The 21,295-nt window shown below is 43.8% G+C and overlaps 1 protein-coding gene and 1 long non-coding RNA gene across 2 annotated transcripts in view; both read left to right on the top strand.

Moving 5' to 3' along the window:
* The first annotated feature begins 505 nt into the window (after positions 1–505).
* Positions 506–9,148, top strand: LOC137318429 (uncharacterized). Its single transcript, XR_010961894.1, has 4 exons — positions 506–687; positions 1,378–1,460; positions 6,802–6,864; positions 7,241–9,148. It is a non-coding gene; the product is annotated as an uncharacterized lncRNA (long non-coding RNA).
* A 3,670-nt stretch (positions 9,149–12,818) lies between these two features.
* Positions 12,819–21,295, top strand: part of LOC137318364 (histone H2A-like) — a 38,069-nt gene continuing 29,592 nt past the window's right edge. Inside the window, exons 1-2 of the mRNA XM_067981250.1 lie at positions 12,819–13,193; positions 15,166–15,291. Coding sequence (XP_067837351.1) covers positions 12,819–13,193; positions 15,166–15,291 — 501 coding nt within the window. The remainder of the gene's footprint in view (positions 13,194–15,165; positions 15,292–21,295) is intronic.

The raw sequence follows: 21,295 nt of genomic DNA, 5'->3' as shown, positions 1-21,295 counted from the left end.
TAATCCTACACGGTCCCAACAAACACACCGATTCACTCTTTCCTCACATGTTTCTCCAGGATAGGTTTGAGAAATGCTCGCATCAGTTTTATCAGTAAAGAGTACGAGAATGAACAAAATCCATCGACCCATTTCAGAGCCGCCCACTTTATCTCTGAAAGACTCTTTTCCATCAAAAGATACCGAGAGAAACAGCAGGGATGGAAACATCTAGTTTAATAGTGAGAGATTGTAAAGTCAGTCTGGATTCCAGCGTTAGGCACTGGTGGAATCCCATCTGTTTCCCATTCTGGTGCCTGTTCCTGCACTGCCTGTGGACCCCATTCCCTCTGACCTTTCCCCCAGACCCACTTCCTTTGCTCAGACTCGGAAAAATTCCATTTGGGGAAAGTTTCCATCGATTTTTGTATTGGGAATTAAACCAGATATCTGCGCATGCGCGACTCAGCCCCGCCCCCAGCGCTGGATGTTGGTGAGCAGAAGAGCGCATGCGCGCTCCCCTCCCCCAGCTCGGCCTGTGGGCGCCATTCCCTCAGTGAGCGGAAGAAGATGGTTTAAAACAGCCGGGAATGGAGAGATCACGGCCCCCGGGGGAAGGGAGCAAAGAGCAGCCTCGTTACAGCAGCTCATCGCTTCGGGACCGTGTCCGCAGATGGGCTCAGAGATCGGCATTGAGTCCGGGGGAAGGTCAGGGGGAGTCCGGGGGCTGTTTGTAAGAGGCGGAGTGGATCAGGAACTGGTCCCGGAACATGGAGTGAGCGGGGGAAGGGAGAGGTCATTCTCGGGCTGTGTGTGTCCAGGGTGTGTCCAGGGGAAGGGAGACAGAATGGGAAGAACCTGCTATTTAAAATCATTGCTGCTTTCTCTCCCCAAACCAGTAGAGAATGTTCCTGGTTTAGTTCCAGTCTCACGCTGTTTATTGTTATTGGACAGTGAAGAGTGGAAACAGAGCCGGACAGTAAGGATGTGGGGAGTTATACAAAGGTTATATTGCAGGCACCAGGTGAGAAGTGTGAAGGACACATTTTAAACAGCGGCTGTTTGGTTTCAGTTGAACGGTTAGTCCCCTGGGAGAGGGGATTAGAAACCTGACTTGGACAAAGGTCCCTGCCCCATCGGGTTGTCCCATTCATGGATCAGTGCAGGGGTTGGGTTGTGACTGGATGTCATTAAATTGTTGTAAAACAGTCCAGCACAACTGGTACGCAGAAGCTGAGTGCTGCAGTACTGCAGTGGAGTCAGACACTGACACTGTTTGTATTGCTGGTTTTCATTTGTGGTTATTCAAAATAATTATTAATAGATATTAAACTGATCACTTTTGTATTTTCTACCTCACTTGTTCTTGAGTTACAAGAGATAATTTTCTTTCTACAGGCAAACCCTTGAAGATGCCAAAATCAGTGTAATGTTTCCTCCACCGAGGCACAAGGAACAGTGCAGCCAGCTCCTCACACACAGTAAGTACATTATCACACACAGAGCACGGAGTCACAGACAGGTCATCAGTTCCACAGTCTCAGACAGCAGAAGTACTCAGTCCCACACTGATCCCAAGTTCCAGAGACACGTTTTCAATCCAACAGTCAAACAGAGCAGGTGAGGCAGACACTGTTCCATTTCCCCCGAACTCAGTCCCACTGACAGGGAGGTACAAAAATCCCAGTCCAAAATCACACTAACAGATTGTCAATTTCACAAAAGGGCAACATTAGCCATGAATTAAACACCAGATAGAAATCATACGCATTACCTGATTGAAAGGGACAGAATGAACCCCAACAATGTACCCCGAGAACTCTCACACACATGTGAGTTTAATACATGCAGTATCCATTCGAATAGTGTACCATTCAAATACAAATTGCAAGTCCAAAACTCACGTACAGTATCAGATTGAGAAATGCTGTGACAGTGTAACCTGAGAAACAAATTAGAAACCAGTTTATAATACACTCATAGTAAGAGATTTAAAGATAAAGTATCAATTCCGTTAGTGCAGACTGAGATACACATTAAATACCAGTCCAAATGTCACAATATAAGTTTGAAAGATACATTATCTTTCACAATAATACTCATAGAGATACATATTTAATACTAGTCCAAAAAGTACACAAATTATTTGATTAAAACCTCCAGCATCAAATCCAAAAGTGTGTCCATATTTACCAATTTATTAATGAGAAAAACTATTTAAACATTAAGATATTAAAGCTACAGTATTGAATACCACAATGCAACCTGAGAGAATAATTATACACAGACACAGAATGAATCTCACACTCACATACCGTACCAGAGACTGACAGATGCAGAAGGAAACCCAAACTCACATACAGTACGAGAGGTTGCCAGACGCAGAGTGAATCCCACACTCAAGTATGGTACCAGAGTTGACAGAAACAGAATGAATCCCACACAGGCATACAGTACCAAGGACTGACAGATACCGAGTTCATCCCACATTCGAATAAAGCACGAGAGACTGAGAGGTAAGGTATGAATCCCACACTCACACACAGCACCAGAGACTGACAGATACAGAATGAATCCCACACTCACACACAGTACCTGAGATTGACAGATACAGAATGAATCCCACACTCACACACAGTACCAGAGACTGAGAGATACAAAGTGAATCTCACAGTCACCTAAATTGGTTCAGGCTGAGTTACACATTATGTACCAGAGCAAAAATCTCACAGTCATAGATAGAAAGATACTGTATCAATTCCATTAGTGCAGACTGAGCTACACATTAGAAACCACTACAAAAATACTAATACAGATTCAGACTGAAATATACAGCATTCCATTCATGCAGACTGAGCTACACATTATTAACAAGTTCAAAAATGTCACCATATCAGTGGGAAGATGAACAAATTCACAATTGTGTTCCCAATGTAGATTTAATAGAAGTCCAAAAATAGATGCCCACATTATCTTATTACATTTCAAAATATATCATTATCTACCAAGTAAAGACTCGGAAAAATTATTCATATATTAAGGTCTTAAAGATACAGATTTGAACGCCATACTGTAAATGAAGATACAAATTAGATACAGATAAAGAATGAATCTCTCACTCCGATAGAGGGCCAGAGACTGACATATAGAATGATTCCAAAACTCATACAATGTACCAGCGACTGACAGATTCAAAATGAATCCCACACTCACACACTGCAGCACAGAGTGACAGATACAGAATTTATATCACTCACATACAGTTCAGAAATTGATAGATACAGAATGAATGTCTCACTCACATACAGCACCAGAGACTGACAGGAACAGAACGAATCGCTCACACACACAATATCAGAGAGTGACAGATACAGAATGAATCCCAAACTCACACACAGTACCAGAGACTGATAGATACAGAATGAATCCCAAACTAACACACAGTACCAGAGATTGATAGATACAGAATGAATACCACACTCACATAGAGTATCAGGAACTGACAGTCACAGAATGAATCTCACAATCACACTACTGCAGACTGAGTTACATTTTACATACCAGTCCAAAGATATCATCGTGTCAGATTGAAAGATACACTATAAATTCCATTAGTGCAGACTGAGCTACATATTAGATATATTAGTAAATACTCATAGAGTATTATACTGAAATAAACATTATCAATACCATTGGTTCAGACTGAGCTACACATTACATACTGGTCCAAAAACCTCATAAATGATCAGACTGGAAGATACAGTATCAATTCTATTAGCACTGCCTGACCTGTACATTACATACCGGACTGAAAATACCATACAATATTAGACTGAAAGAGACAGTATCAATTCCATCAGTGAAGACTGAGCCACACATTATATAGCAGTCCAAGAATCTCATACCTTATCAGACTCAAAGATACACTATCAATTCCATGGCACGGACTGAGCTACATGTTACACACCAGTCCAAAAATTTCATAAAGTATCAGATTGAAAGATTCAGTATCACTTCCATTATTGAAGACTGAGCTACACCTCACATTCCTGTACAGAAATCTCATACAGTATCAGACTGATAGATACAGTATCAATTCCTTTAGTGCAGGATGAGCTACATATTACATACCAGTCCAAAAATATCATGCAGTGTTCGAGTCAGATACAGAATTAATTCCATTATTGCAGACTGAGCTACACATTACATACCAGTCCAAAAGTCTCATACAGTATCAGACTGATAGATGCAGTATCAATTTCTTTCATGCAGGCTGAGCTACATATTACATACCAGTCCAAAAATCTCACACAATATTAGATTGAGATACAGAATTCATCCCATTATTACAGACTGAGCTACACATGACATACCAGTCCAATAATTTCACTTTGAACAGATTGAAAGGTACATTATCATTCACAATAGAGTTCCGAGATTAAGATGTAATCCCACTCCAAAACTCACACACCTTTTTTGATTAAAGAAAATCAAAAAGTAATCCATATTTACAAATTAAACACTAGATGAAGAAATGTATATAATTTAAAGTATTAAAGATACAGTTTCAAATATCATACTGTAAACTGAAATAATACAGAATGAATTCAGACTTGCACATTGTCACAGAGACTGAATTACAGAATGAATCCCACACTCAGATAATGTAGCAGAGAATGGTAGATACAGAATGAATCCCACACTCACATACAGTACCAGAGACTGACAGATACAGAATGAATCCCACACTCACATATAGTACCAGAGACTGACAGATACAGAATGAATCCCAAACTCACACACAGTACCAGAGACTAATAGATACATAATGAATCCCACACTCACAGACTGTACTGGAGACTGACAGTTACAGAATGAATGTCACAGTCACATTACTGCAGACTGAGTTACACTTTACAGACCAGTCCAAAGATCTCATATTGGCAGATTGAAAGATACAGTGTAAATTCCATTAGTGCAGACTGAGCTACATATTAGTTATATTGGTAAATACTTGTGTTATACTGAAATAAACATTATCAATACCATTGGTACAGACTGAGCTACACATTACATACGAGTCCAAAAATCACATATGATCAGACTGGAAGATATAATTTAAATTCTATTTGCACCGTCTGAGCTCAACATTATATATCAGTCCAACAATCTCATACAATATTAGACTGAAAGATACAGAATCGATTCAATTAGTGCAGACTGAGCCACATATTATATCGCAGTCCAAGAATCTCATACTGTATCAGACTCAAAGATACAATATCAATTCCATTAGCACAGACTGATCTGTATGTGACTCACCAGTCCAAAAATCTCATACAGTATCACATGAAAAGATTCAGTATCAATTCCATTAGTGCAGACTGAGATATACATTGCATTCCAGTCCAAAAATCTCATACAGTATCAGACTGATAGATACAGTATAAATTCCTTTAGTGCAGGATGAGCTACATATTACATACCAGTCCAAAAATCTCATACAGTGTTAGACTCAGATACAGAATTAATTCCATTATTGCAGACTGAACGACACATTAAATACCAGTCCAGTAATTTCAACGTGAACAGATTGAAAGGTATATTATCGTTCACAATAGGGTTCAGAGATTAAGACGTAACACTACTCCAAAACTCACACACGTCATTTGATTAAAGAAAATCAAAAAGTGTATCCATATTAACAAATTGAATGCTCGATGAAGAACTGTATATACTTTAAAGTCTTAAAGATAAAGTTTCAATACAATATTGTAAACTGAAATAAGAATACAGAATGCACATTGTCACAGAGATGGAATTACAGAATGAATCCCACACTGAGATAAAGTAGCAGAGAAAGGCAGATACAGATTGTATCCCACTCTCACAGACAGTACCAGAGACTGACAGATACAGAATGAATGCATCACTTGTATATAGTACCTGGAGACTGACAGATGCAGAATATACCCCATGCTCAAACTCCGTACCAGAGACTGACAGATTCAGAATAAATCCCAGTCTCACATACAGTACCAGAGACTGACCTCTGCTGGCGGTAAGCGACAACTGTAATGAGGGAACAAATTCACATTATCTGTCATGGTTACAGAAACAGGACAATGTGCAATGTGAGGAAAGTTTCTGTCTGCAACATTTACTCTCGTATTTTTGCACTTTTTGACGGTGAAAAATGAAGACAATTGATTCATAATAAAGTTTTTGTTTCACTCATTCCATAGTTGTGAATTTGCCCCATTATATTTCACTGTACATTGCGCAGTGTTTCTCTCTGATTTCTCAGGACACGATTTACATTGCTCCTCTACCCCATTTGGACTCTTATTTTCCAAGCAGTGTGTGGCCTCCTTATTCCCCCTAGCGAAATGCCCCACCTCACACCTTTCTATATTGAAATTCAATGGCCATTTACACGGCCGTTCTGCAAGTTTATTTTGTCCCAATCTTCCTCAGTATTGAAAATACCCCCGAAATCAATTGCAAGAATTTAACACAGAATTACAAGTAGTGTTTGGTCAAACAAAATGTACTTGGAGCTCGTCTCCATTCCCAGTTTTTCTAAATCCCACCCGTGCAATATAATGTGAAGAATGAGTTTATCTTCTGTCCCTCTCTCATCTGCAAACTTCAATGACCCGGGGTTTGGGGACATCTACTGGCCGGAAGCAGAACTGCAACAGTTCGGAACAAATTGCTGAAACCGGACAATGTGCAGTGTGAGCGTGTTTGTGATTGGTGGCAGGAATTAATTCTGATTTTAAACCTGACCATTAACCTTTAGTGTTTGTTATTGAACAGTAAACAGAGCCGGACAGTAAGGATATGGGGAGTTATACAAAGAGCATCTATTGCAGGCATCAGGTGAGAAGTATGAAGGACACATTTTAAACAGTTGCTTTTTTGTTTCGGTTGAACGGTTAGTCCCATGGGAGAGGGAAATTGAAATCTGATGTGTGCAAAGTTCCCCGCCCCATCGGCTAGTCCCATTCATGGATCAGTCCAGGGGTTGGGTTGTGTCTGGATGTCACTAAACTGTTGTAAAACAGCCCAACATACCTGGTGTGCAGAAGCTGAGTGCTGCAGTACTGCAGTGGAGTCAGACACTGACACTATTTGTATCACTGGTTTTCATTTGTGGATATTACAATGATTATTAACAGACAGATTCAATTGATCACTTTTGTATTTTCTACTTCACCTGTTCTTGAATTACAAGAGATTCTTTTTCTTCCAACAGTCAAATCCTTGAAGGACCCAGAATCAGTGTGATGTTTCCTGCACCCGAGGCACAAGGAACAGTGCAGCCAGCTCCTTCTCACACACAGTATGTACATTATCACTCACAGAGCACAGGGACGCAGACAGGTCATCAGTCCCACAGTCTCACACCGCAGAAATAGTCAATCCCACACTAATCCCAATCCAACAGTCAAACAGAGCAGGAGAGACAGACGGAATTTCAATATCACAACAACTCAGTACCGCTGACCGTCAGATAAATAATTCCCAGTCCAAAATCACACCCAGTATCAGATTGAAAGGCACTGTGTCAATCTCACATTAGTTCAGCATTAGCTACAAATTAAATACCAGATTGAACTCACACATGGTACCGATTGATAGGTACAGAATGAATCACAATAGTGTACTGCAAGATTCAAATTAAATGCCAGCCCACAACTCATACACATTATGAGTTTAAAGATGCAGTATTCATGACAATATTGTGCACTGAGATACAAATTAGATACCAGTTCAGATGTTACCCATATTTGACTCACATATATGTTCAAAAACCTCATAGTCTCAGAATGAAAGGTAAATTTTCAATTCCTTCACTGCAAACTGAGGTACACATCACATACCAGTCCAAAAATCTCAGTGTCAGGTTGAAAGATACAGTATCAATTCCATTAGTGCAGACTGAAGTACACATTAATTACGTGTCCAAAAATCATATTGTTTCAAACTGAAAGGCAGAGTATCAATTCCTTTACTGCAGACAGAGGATCACATTAGATACCAGTCCAAAAATCACGTACAGTTTCATACTGAAAGATATAGTATCGATTTGATTAGTACAGACTGACCTACATGTTACATACCAGTACAAAAATCTCTCACAGTATCAGATTGGAAGATACAGTATCAATCCCATTAGTGCAGATTGAGGTATATATTAGATACCAGTCGAAAAGTCACACTCAGTATCAAATTGAAAGATACAGTATCAATTCCATTAGTGCAGACTGAACTACACCTTACAAACCAGTCCAAATATATTACACAGTATTAGACGGAAAGTTACAGTATGAATGCCATTAGTGCAGACTGAGCTACATATTATATACCGTCCAAAATTCTAATACATTATCACACTAAAATATACAGTATGAATCCTATTAGTGTAGACTCAGCTACACATTACAAACTAGTCCAAAAATCTCTCACCGTGTCTGACTGAGAGTTCGAGTGTCAATTCCATTAGTACAGACTGAACCACACATTACACACCAGTCCAAAAATCTCACACAGTGTCAGACTGAAAGATACAGTATCAATTCCATTCGCCCAAACTGAGCTACACAATAAATACCAGTCCAATAATTTCACAGTAAAAGATTGAAGTGTACATTATCTTCAGAGATTCAGATGTAATCCTACAACAAAACTCACACACGTTGTTTGATTAAAATAAAATCCAAAAGTCTATCCATATTTACAAATTAATGCTAGATGGAAGATTTGCATACATTAATGAATTAAAGATACAATTTAAAGCACCATACTGTAACCTGAAATAAGAATACAGAACGAATACAGACTTGCACTTTGCCCAGAGACTGAGTTACAGAATGAATCCCACACTCACAGACTGTACTGGAGACTGACGGATACAGAATGAATATCACACTCACATACAGTACCAGAGACTGACAGACAGAGAATTAATCCCACACTCACATACAGTCTGATATCTACTGGCCATAAGTGAGAACTGTAACAGATTGGAACAAATTCACATTATCTGTCATTGTTACAGATTCAGGACAATGTGCAATGTGAGGAAATATTTTCTCTCTGTAAATTCTACTCTCGTATTTTTCATATTTTGTCAGTGAAAAATTAGACAATTAATTCATAATTAAGTTTCTGTTTTGCTCATTCGAAAGTTGCCCCATTATATTTCACTCTACATTGCGCAATATTTCTGTCTGATTTCTCAGGACACGATTTATATTAATTCAAATAAACCGAACTGAAACACAAATAAAAACTGAGCGCAAATCTGGAAGTTTCAATGGCGACCGTCAAAAGTGAAAGGGATAAAATGTAGAAAAAATTAAAACCGAAAATGCTGGAAAGACTCAGCAGGTCCGGCAGCATCTGTGGAGAAGGGAAGCTCGGGATAACGGTTCAGGACGATGACCCATCTATAGATCAGAAAGGTTAATCCGACATAATTTAAATAAGGAACGGGAATCAGCAGAGGGAAAAACTTCAGAAAATCAATTAATTTCACTGAATCCGGGCAATTGTGTCCCGTATCCACTGCACAGATCAGGGGAAATAATAATACAAAGGATCAGAGTTAAATTCAACGTTATGGGGGAAATAAATGAATTTTAATGTATTTTTTATATAAATTAGACCCGTTTGTGTTTTGGAAACACTATCCCTCTGAACATCATCAAATTCGGTTCCAGTCTTGGCGTTTCTGAATTCAGCGTGCTGGGATTCAAAACTTTTGCAATTAACTGCTTGGAAGGCAGCTATACTCACCATTATAGCACCTTATTTCACTAGGAGGGAGAAATAGAATGTTTCTGTGGAGTTTGGGACTGAATTGCTCCCTTTGGGTTTCTGGCACTATAAACATAGACAATAAATAGTTCCCAAACATCAGCCCCTGAACAGACACAACAAGCTGGTGGAATTTCTCATTTATAGATATTAAATAAGAGGATGACAAAAGCAAATAGGAAGAGGTTAGGAAGAAGTCACAAAAACAATTAGGGAAGGAAACAGGAACCATGAAATCAAATTATCAAGGAATAGAAAAAGAAATAGTAAATTATTCCACAGACACAAAAATAAAAGAAAGAAAATCAGAATAGTTTGAGTGCCACTAAGGGATGCACAAGATAAACTCACAGGTAAAGTCAGCGAAATGGCAGAAATATTGAATTATTACTTTGCCTCAGTATTTACCCGGGAGATTAACAGGGTGAACATGATATTAGAGGAAGAGGTCAATAAATAAATCAAGACATTTAAGTTAGAAAGGGAGGTTAAACTCCTGGTCCAGATGGATTGCATCCGCACATATCAAATGATGCAAGGGAAGAGATAGCAGAGGCACTGTTACATATATCGAAAAAGGAATAGTGCCAGAGGACTGGATGACAGTTAATGTGATTCTTATATTTTAAAACAGGAGATAGAACAAGTCCAGGGAACTATAGACCAGTTAACTAAAGGTCGGTGGTGGGAGTGATCATGGAATCCTTTACTCAATGATGCAATAGAAAAACATCTAGAAACCGAAAATATAATAAAGAATAGTCAGCACGGATTTCAGAAAGGGAAGGTTTAACAGTTTGACAGAAGGTTTCACAGTTTAAATTACAGTTCAACATAACTTATCTGCTTTTCAATTCTCCTCCTCTAGAAATAAACCTCTGTGTTTGCTTTTTATGGCCTTATCAACCTGTGTTGCTACTTTTAAAGATTTGTCAATCTGTACCCCTAAATCCCTTTGCTCTTCTACCCCATTTAGACTCTTATTTTCCAAGACGTATTTGGCCTCCTTTTTCCACCGAGCAAAATGCACCACCTCACACCTTTCTTCATGGAAATTTAATGGCCATTTCCACCGCCTTTCAGCAAGCTTATTGAAGGCTTCTTGAATTTGGTCGCAGTCTTACTCAGTTAGGCAATACCCCGTAAATTAATTACAAGAATTTAACACAGCATTACAACTAATGTTTGCTCTAACAAAATGTACTTGCAGCTTGTCTCCATTCCCAGTTTTTCTAAACCCCACCCGTGCAATATAATGTGAAGAATGAGTTTATCTTCTGTCCCTCTCTCATCTGCAAACTTCAATGACCCGGGGTTTGGGGACATCTACTGGCCGGAAGCAGAACTGCAACAGTTCGGAACAAATTGCTGAAACCGGACAATGTGCAGTGTGAGCGTGATTGTGATTGGTGGCAGGTATTAAATCTGATTGGATATCTGAAGAAACCAATCAGAGAGTGAAAGGAAAAGGTGACGTTGCATCACTCCCAATGAACCAATCACAATCATTGCCTTCCCCCATCCCCCATTACCATAGGGCTGTGGGGCTGCCTATTTAATCCGAGCTCGGAGCGGATTTGGGTCATTTCTGGGTCTGAGATTGAGTTTGAAAATGCCTGAGGACAAGAAAGCAGCTCCCAAGAAGGGCGCCAAGAAAACCTTGAGTAAAGCACCAGCCAAGGGCGGCAAGAAGCGGAGAAAGTCGAGGAAGGAGAGTTACTCCATCTACGTCTACAAAGTGATGAAGCAGGTTCACCCCGACACCGGCATCTCCTCCAAGGCCATGAGCATCATGAACTCCTTTGTGAACGATATTTTCGAGCGCATCGCGGGTGAGGCTTCCCGCCTGGCTCATTATAATAAACGGCACACCATCAGCTCCCGGGAGATCCAGACCGCCGTGCGCCTGCTGCTGCCCGGGGAACTGGCCAAGCACGCCGTGTCGGAAGGGACAAAGGCGGTGACCAAGTACACCAGCTCCAAGTAAAACTCCACAATGTACTGAAAAAAAAACAAAGGCTCTTTTAAGAGCCACCCACAGTCTCTCTGAAGAAGCTGTACCGACACCTCTGTATGGAATCATTTTACTGTCGATAGTTTGATACTAACTGTCTCTCTATAACTCTTGTGTTTTTGTAGTTTCTCTTGAAATCTGGAAGATTCTCATAATCACAGCCCGGTTTAATCTGTGTGTCGCTTTTTTATTTAGTCCCAATAACCAAAAACGTGTCCCTGATCCTCTCATTCCCGTTCATTTTCCACCCCTTCCCCCGCATCTGCCCCTTCAGAGCCGTTTTCAGGCGGTGGATTAGACTTCAGTCATTTCTTTCTCCTTTTCACGCTTGTTTGTTCATTATTCGGGAATATCACTTTCAGAACCGCAATCCTTTGTAAAGCAGCAACCCTGAAAGGGACTTCACACCGAGTACAGAATAGTCTAAAGGCTCTGTCACTGTTCGACTTCTTACACCAGGAGTCTCGGCTCCGGTTTCGATCGCGCTGCAGCTCCTGTGAACAGGGATCAATCCACAATCTGTGGTTTGTTACTTTTACAAAGATTGAGCTGGAATCTGTCCCGTTACAAAATGGGACTTTATTCCCGCCCGATTGAAAGCAAACGGTGAATGAAGCCGGATTTTATTCGGATTGTAAATGATTCTGGAAGTTGTGATTGGAAATGTGGAATAACAGAGTAAAAGGAGAGAGATTTTTAAATCTTTGTCTTAAGGCGACATTATTTAGTAAATCCGCTTCTTGTGTTACAAATATATTGGCGGGCTTTTCAAATTTCAAAAAAACGGTTCAGTTCGGTATTTTCCGCCTTTTCTCATTGCCGGCTATTGATTGGTGATCAAAACAGCTCCGTGATTGGACTGTTGGTTGAACCAATGAAATTGAGAATAGATGGACCAATCACAAGTGCCCCCACTGTTCTCCTCCAGAAGGTATAAGAAGGGCGAGTGCGGGAGGATTTCTTCATTCTTTGTGAAAGTGTTTGTGAGATTGTGGAAATGTCTGGAAGAGGAAAAACCGGCGGTAAAGCTCGGGCCAAGGCCAAGTCTCGCTCATCCCGGGCCGGACTGCAGTTCCCTGTGGGCCGTGTTCACAGGCTCCTGCGAAAGGGCAACTACGCTGAACGCGTGGGTGCCGGAGCCCCGGTCTATCTGGCTGCTGTGCTCGAGTATCTGACGGCTGAAATCCTCGAGCTGGCCGGCAACGCGGCCCGGGACAACAAGAAGACCCGCATCATCCCCAGACACCTGCAGCTGGCCATCCGCAACGACGAGGAGCTCAACAAGCTGCTGGGACGGGTGACCATCGCTCAGGGCGGGGTGCTGCCTAATATCCAGGCCGTACTGCTGCCGAAGAAAACCAGCACTGTGAGCTCCAAGAGCAAATAAAGCGGCCAAGATTTAATCTGATAACCCAAAGGCTCTTTTCAGAGCCACCCACTGTATCTATGAATGGGCTGGTTACTCTCTGAAGAGACTGACCTATTGATCACAGTTATCCCCGATCTACGTTAATATATTACATCGCTACAGCGGCTAAAGGAATGGGAGCCAATGTAATTCACCGAGCACATGGGTGATAGGTGAACGGGACTTGGTGGGAGTTAGAATAGGGCAACGCAGTTTTGGAGGAGTTCAAGTTTACAGAGGGCGGAAGATAGGAGGCTGATAAGAAGAGCATTGGAATCGCCAAGTCTGGAGTTAACAAGGGAATGGTTGAGGTTTTCAGCACCAGATCAGCTGAGGCAGGGGAGGAGACGAATCATGTATCGGAGGTAGAATTCGGCGGTCTTGGTGATGGTGCTGATCAGACCATAAGAGATAGGAGCAGGAATAGGCCATTCGGCCCCTCGAGCCTGCTCCCCCATTTAATGAGATCATGGCTGATCTGATTTTTACCTCAACTCCACTTTCCCGCCCTTTCCCTATATGCCGATGTGTGGTTGGTTGCTCGTCTCAGGGTCAAATTGGGCGCCAAGGTTGCGAAAGGTAAGATTCCGGCTCACACAGTGGCCAGGGACAAGTCTCTGTCCATCCCGATCCCTGATTCTATCCAGTCCCGACACAGGACCTGGGTCTGTCCATCCCGATCCCTGAATCGATCCAGTCCCCACACAGGACCTGGGTCTGTCCATCCCGATCCCTGAATCGATCCAGTCCCCACACAGGACCTGGGTCTGTCCATCCCGATCCCTGAATCGATCCAGTCCCCACACAGGACCTGGATCTGTCCATCCCGATCCCTGAATCGATCCAGTCCCCACATAGGACCTGGGTCTGTCCATCCCGATCCCTGAATCTATCCAGTCCCCACACAGGACCTGGGTCTGTCCATCCCGGTCCCTGAATCGACCCAGTTTGACACTGACTCCAGCTCTAATTCAATTCATAATACCCACACATGACCAATCTCCATCCATCCATGTCCCTGAATCTGTCCAGTCCCACGGAGGATCTGACACCATCCCGTCCCAGAATCTATCCAGTACCCAATGACCTCAGCTCCAATGAAACTCATTGTACCCGCACAGGAACTGTCTCGGTCCATCCCGGTCCCTGAATCTATCCAGTCCCCAAACAGGACCTGGGTCTGTCCATCCCAGTCCCTGAATCTATCCAGTCCCCAAACAGGACCTGGGTCTGTCCATCCCGGTGTCTGAATCTATCCAGTCCCCACACAGGACCAGTCTCCATCCATCCCCGGTCCCTCAATCTATCCAGTCCCATACTGACCCAAGCACGGAAAGGTATCGGGTGCCTTCCACACCGATTTATGTTTATTGAACTATTGGGCGCCTACTGTCAGCTACAAATATGAAAACTAAAACTCTCCCTCTTCCAACGCTCCCGTTGCGGCACTGATTGATTCTGTTATGATAGTGATTGTATTGGAACTGTAGTGTGCCTCAATTATTGAATTAAAATTGTATTTTCCGCCTTTTTTTCAGAGCAATCCTTGAATATTAAGCCGGAGTCTGTCAGGATTGTGTCTGAATTTGTATTTCGCATTTGATGCTGGTGAAAATTTTATAAAGGACGGTAACTGATTCCTGGAGGCGGAGCTTGAAGTTTCACGTCCGCTTGTCCGTCATTCTGAGCCAGTCTCCTCCCCTCCCGCAGTTCATGCTCTGTCTGTCATTCAAACACTCCTCCCCGGCCTCTCTGACAATGTGCCTTTCTCAACCAGGTCGGGGCGGGCTTTATAAATAGAGAAGAAAGGCGAGAGTTTTTCATTCACCAGCGATCTGAGTGAAGAATCATCATGTCTGGCAGAGGTAAAGGAGGCAAAGGACTGGGCAAAGGCGGAGCCAAGCGGCACCGGAAAGTGCTTCGTGATAACATCCAGGGGATCACCAAACCAGCCATCCGCCGCCTGGCTCGCCGTGGCGGTGTCAAGCGTATCTCGGGTCTCATCTACGAGGAAACCCGCGGGGTGCTGAAGGTTTTCCTGGAGAATGTGATCAGGGACGCGGTCACCTACACTGAACACGCCAAGCGCAAGACGGTCACTGCCATGGATGTGGTGTACGCTCTGAAACGGCAGGGCCGCACTCTCTATGGATTCGGCGGCTGAACAATTCGACCCTTTCAAACCGGACACCAAACAAAGGCTCTTCTAAGAGCCACCCACCGCCTCACAGAGAGAGCACTGACCTGGGAACTGGTGCGGGATATATGGGGCTCGGGAATAGTTTTATAATTAAGGAGTTTTCAGGAACACAATACGGTGACGTGGGATCGGCGGCGTGCTGCACCGGTTACTGAGAGGAAAATTTCCCTTAATGAGTGCACTGAATTGTCCAGGGAACGTTACAAGTGAGTTTACCCGGACCTGCATTTCCCCCCTCAGTGAAATGCTCCTTCACTCCATTCGCTCTGTTTTGGTTCTATTTATCAGTCAGATGTTGTGATGTGGGACCGGGGGTTTCCATGGGAGAACAGGTTAAGCTGAGCCGCTGTGATAAGGGCCCAGTCTTGTGATATGGATTTTCCCTCTGACGGTTGTTTCTGACACTGATACTGAGAGGGTTTGTGAAATTGAACCGTTTGAGCTCAGTCATTGGGGACCTGGAATTACCACAGGCCCAACTCTCAAAGCCCGCTCCAAACTGAGGCTACTTCTCATTGGTTGCTTTGCTTGAAAACTAATTTCCTTAACCAATCGGAGAGACGTCAATAAGAAAACAGAGCAAATAATTGGCCAGAATTGACCGATTTTTTAAAATTTGAAAAAGGCCGCCAATTTCAGTGTATGAAATCAGTGAATTACTCGGACATGTCGTTTTCAGACAAAGACTTAAAATCTCTTTGTAATAATGTTATTCCGTATTACACGTCCCAGATTCCTAGCGCTGTTTTAAAAACACATTGTCCATAACTTGCGGAATAAAACCCCATTCATAGATTGCTGACATGGACAAATTTCACTTCTACCTGTAAAAATAACAAATTACAGGTTATCGATTGATTCCGTTGCAGGGACTGAACAGGAGCCGTGTGTCCTGAAAACGGAATCATTGACGAAGCCTGAAAAGGAGCCTGTTCTTTTCTCCAAGACGTTCATTCTGGATTGTGACACTGCGGGAACGTGCTGCTAATATGCGGGATATTAATATCAGTAATTAATTATTTCTGAGACTGGCTCCGCAGTGAGAAAGAGGAAGGAACTGAATTCTGATTCATCGCCCTGAAAGTGGTGGTTAACGGGAAAACCGGGGGCGGTGTAAATCTGAATGAGAGCAAGAGCAAAGCAAAAGGGGAATTGAACGGACCCCGGACCCGTGTTTACTTTATTGGGCAGTAAATTCTACAGAAACAAACATTAAAATGGGGCAGTTTCACTGATTTTATTTCAATTTCTCCACCAGATTCAAAGGATGAAGACCGAGTAAAGCAGCAATTCTGAATCTGTCAGTCTCTGGTCCTGTGTGTGTGGGATTCATTCTGTATCTGTCAGTCTGTGGAACTGTATGTGAGTGTGGGATTGATTCTGTATCTGTCAGTTTCTGGTATTGTATGTGACTGAGGGTTTCATTCTGTATCTGTCACTCTCTGGTACTTTGTCTGAGCGTGGGATTGATTCTGTAACTGTCACTCTCTGATACTGTATGTGAGTGACGAATTTATTCTGTATCTTACTCTCTGGTACTATGTGTGAGTGTGGGATTGATTCTGTATCTGTCACTCTCTGGTATTGTATGTGACTGAGGGTTTCATTCTGTATCTGTCACTCTCTGGTACTTTGTCTGAGCGTGGGATTGATTCTGTAACTGTCACTCTCTGATACTGTATGTGAGTGCCGAATTTATTCTGTATCTTACTCTCTGGTACTATGTGTGAGTGTGGGATTGATTCTGTAACTGTCACTCTCTGATACTGTATGTGAGTGACGAATTTATTCTGTATCTCACTCTCTGGTGCTGTGTGTGAGTGTGGGATTGATTCTGTATCTCTCACTCTCTGGTACTGTATGTAAATGTGGGATTAATTCTGTATCTCTCACTCCCTGGCACTGTGTGTGAGTGTGGGATTCATTCTGTATTTCTCAGTCCGTGGAACTGTATGTGAGTGTGAGAGGGCAGGGACCTTTGTACAGGTCAGGTTTCTGATCCCCTCTCCCATGGGACTAACCTTTCAACCGAAACCCAACAGCCGCTGTTTAAAATGTATCCATCACACTTCTCACCTGGTGCCTGCAATAGATGCTCTTTGTATAACTCCCCACATCCTTACTGTCCGGCTCTGTTTCCACTCTTCACTGTCCAACCACAGAGTGAGACTGGAACTAAACCAGGAACATTCACTATTGGTTTGGGGGGAGAAAGCAGCAATGATTTTAAATAGCAGGTTCTTTCCATTCTGAGTGTGAAACGGACACACTGGTGGGAATGTGAGACTGATATTGTGCCTCTCTGTGTCTCTGTCTCTAGCGCTGTACATGAAGGTGGGATACTGTTACTGAGCGTGAAACGGACACACTGATAGGAAGTGTGAGACTGATACTGTGTCTGTGTGTATGTCTCTCTGTTTGTCTGTCGGTCTGTCTTTCTCTCTCTCTCTAGTGCTGTACATGAAAGCAGGATACTGTTAATGAGCGTAATATAGATACCCTGTTGTAAGGTAAAGACTCATTCTGTGTCTGTGAACAGACCTCCGGTTCTGTTGGTCAGACGGTCACTGTCCCTTCTATTATGTATGCGCCGGTCTGACGGTGCATTTACCTGTCTCCAGTCCAGTAAGGAAAGTTGGAGAGAAACAGCTTGTAACTGTCTGACACTGGACTGCCTGTTAGTGTTGAATATATTCAATAACTAGCCGTCCAAGGGGATTGAGAACGGGACGGATAGGACACCAGTTACGATTGTCTGTCAGTCAGTTTCGGAGGAGAGAGAGACACAGAGAGATTGGAGGAGCCCAGAGCGGATAATTTGTATTTTCATCTTAATCAAACATATTTCTGTGTCGAACAATATAATAATGTAAAACCAGATGTGGATTATCACATCCACAGCTGTGATTGACTCCTGCCCCTGAATCTGGGGACCAGACACTGTGAGGAGCGCCGGCCTCAGAGTGTTTAACAGTTACTGAGCTGGGAAACGACAACTAACCCCCGAGAATCTGCAGCACAGGCCGAGCGGGGAGGAAAGCCTGTCCCGGGAATTGTCAATCTGGCGAACAGTTTGTCCTGTGAATGTGAAGATGTGAACATTGTGTCAGAGAGAGTGTGTTAAAGGGGCGGGCGGGTTAGATTAATGTCACTGTGTTTGTGTGGCCGGTCTCATCGCCGGATTTCCAAGTCTATTTGGAGTAATTTTTTTAAAAAATCCCTGTCAAAGGATCGCCCTCCTCCCCTGCCGAGCTCCGAAGTGGAAATTTAAGGTAAAGTTTTAGATCAATTCAAGATTTCAGCCGAAAAACGGAGATCATGTCAGCGATCGGGTGAGAGAGCGCGATCAGTGCAGCAATGAAACGGGTTTAAATCGAAACTGGTGCTTTTAATTCCGGTGCAAGTTTATCGACAGCAAACATACCGGTGTTACAGATGGGGAGGGGCTCGTCTGGGACTCTGGAGTGCCCGATTTGAATTGGAATCGGGGAGTTTAAGAGGAGAGAGAAACACAGAGAGGCTGGAGGGGCCGGGAGCTGACAGCAGGATGTCTCCGCCCCGTCCGCTCTGTGCCTTTAAGTTGCTCTGTGCCGCCGCCTCTCGTTTCATTTCTCACCCAGCTCTGACTGTCAGAGAGGTTTTCTGCAGATTCCCGGACATGACAGACACTGCAGCCGCAGAAGCGGCTCCTCCTGCCGCCGCCGCTCCACCCAAGGCTCCGAAGAAGAAGAAGGCGGTTCCCCGACCCAAGACCACCGGTCCCCCGTTGGGAGAACAGATCCTCAAGATTGTGGGGGATTGCAAGGATCGCAAGGGGATATCCCTGGCCGCGATAAAGAAGGTTCTGGCTACCAAAGGCCTGGATGTGGAGAAGCTCCGGTCCCAGATCAAATTAAGTATCAAGAGAAATGTGGAAAAAGGCTCCCTGGTGCAGATCAAGGGCACGGGCGCCTCGGGCTCCTTCAGAGTCGCTAAGAAGGAAACCCAGGCAAAAGTGGTAAAGAAGGTGAAGAAACAAGTGACCAAGAAATCTCCCAGAAAGAAACCAGCGGCCAAAAAAACAGCCGTCAAGAAATTAACGGCCAAGAAACCAGCGGTCAAGAAATCGACCACGAAAAAGGCGGCGAAATCACCAATTAAGAAGAAAGCGGCGGCTAAGAAGCCCAAGACCCCCAAGCCAGTGAAGGCGAAGGCGAAGAAGGTGGAAAAACCGAGGGCCAAGCCCAAGCCGAAGTCAGCAAAGCCCAAGAAAGCAGCGGGCAAAAAGAAGTAAAAATATCAAGTGCAACTTGTGACCATCTGAACCCAACGGCTCTTCTCAGAGCCACCCACGTCTCTCAGAAAAGAGCTGATCCCGGAATCAGATGATTCCTGTCCCGGGGCCGGGCTCAGATTTCAGATAGAAATCATTTCAAATAAACCCAGGGTCCTGGTGACTCGCTGACATTCGCTATCCTCGCCACACGCCCACTGTCTGGAATAAAATAGAGAGAATGGGATGTCCGGGCCGGGCCTCACTGGAACTGGCGTGTGTTCGGCTCCGGTCCCAGTTCATTTTTTCTCACAGATTCAGGGCGAGAGTCCGTGACAGGGTAACACTGGCGGAGATCCGCCGCTATCACAGTTCAAACCCCAACACATGAGATTCTTCAAATCAGCTGGAATAAAGTGTTTGTCAACTGCTGAACCCCTCTGGGAGGTGATGTGTGGGGAGATCGAATCGGGTCTGGGACTGAAATGGAAGGAGGCGGGTTGACTTGTTATAGAAGGGATTGTATTTAGGCAGGAATATTACTGACTGTTAATTGTAACGGGGCTTATTTAAAAGCTCTGTTTTTCTGGGAATCCATGAATATGAAGCCCGAGTCTGTAAGGGTTTGTGCGGAGCGCTGTGTTTCGGTTCTATTATCGATAAACGGTTTGAAATTGGCGGGTGGAGAAAGCTGGAGGTGGAGCTGGAATATCAGAGGCCGCTCTCCGCTCTGTCCGTCACTCTGACTCTCTCCTCCCCTCTCTGTCCTCTCACTCTGTCTCCGCCGCTCCCTGTTTAATATCTCACTCTGTCTCCTCCCCTCCCTGTGTCTGTTTCAGTCAGGTCGGGGCAGGCTGCATAAAAACGGAAGCAGCATAAGTTTGTTATTCATTCAGCAGCGATTTGAGTGAAGAATCATCATGTCTGGCAGAGGTAAAGGAGGCAAAGGACTGGGCAAAGGCGGAGCAAAGCGGCACCGTAAAGTGCTTCGTGATAACATCCAGGGGATCACCAAACCAGCCATCCGCCGCCTGGCTCGCCGTGGCGGTGTCAAGCGGATCTCGGGTCTGATCTACGAGGAAACCCGCGGGGTGCTGAAGGTTTTCCTGGAGAATGTGATCAGGGACGCGGTCACCTACACTGAACACGCCAAGCGCAAGACGGTCACTGCCATGGATGTGGTGTACGCTCTGAAACGGCAGGGCCGCACTCTCTATGGATTCGGCGGCTGAACAACTCGACCCTTTCAAACCTAACAGAAAACAAAGGCTCTTCTAAGAGCCACCCACCGCCTCACAGAGAGAGCAGTGACCTGGGAACGGGGAGAGGAAAGATCTCGGGATGGGGAAGCAGTTTCCTATATTTAATTAGTATGGGGAGATTCCCTAACACTCGGTACAGGGGTTCTCGGCCAACCCGAGAGAAGGAGCGGAATTCCCGGTTTCACGGTATAAATGAACAGGCGGGGATACAGACTATTTCCCCAGACATTACATTCTCCGCTCAGAGTAAAATCCCTCCTCACTCCCTCTCCCGCTGTGTCCTCTCTACTCGGTCTTTATTTCCTGCCCTCATTCAATTATCAGTTCGATGTGAAGTTTCTGTTTGAGGAGC

This window comes from Heptranchias perlo, unplaced genomic scaffold (assembly GCF_035084215.1).
Source record: "Heptranchias perlo isolate sHepPer1 unplaced genomic scaffold, sHepPer1.hap1 HAP1_SCAFFOLD_70, whole genome shotgun sequence".
NCBI classification, from domain to species: domain Eukaryota; kingdom Metazoa; phylum Chordata; class Chondrichthyes; order Hexanchiformes; family Hexanchidae; genus Heptranchias; species Heptranchias perlo.
The sequence above is the reverse complement of the archived record's forward strand: the minus strand, read 5'-3'. Positions and strand labels throughout refer to the sequence as shown.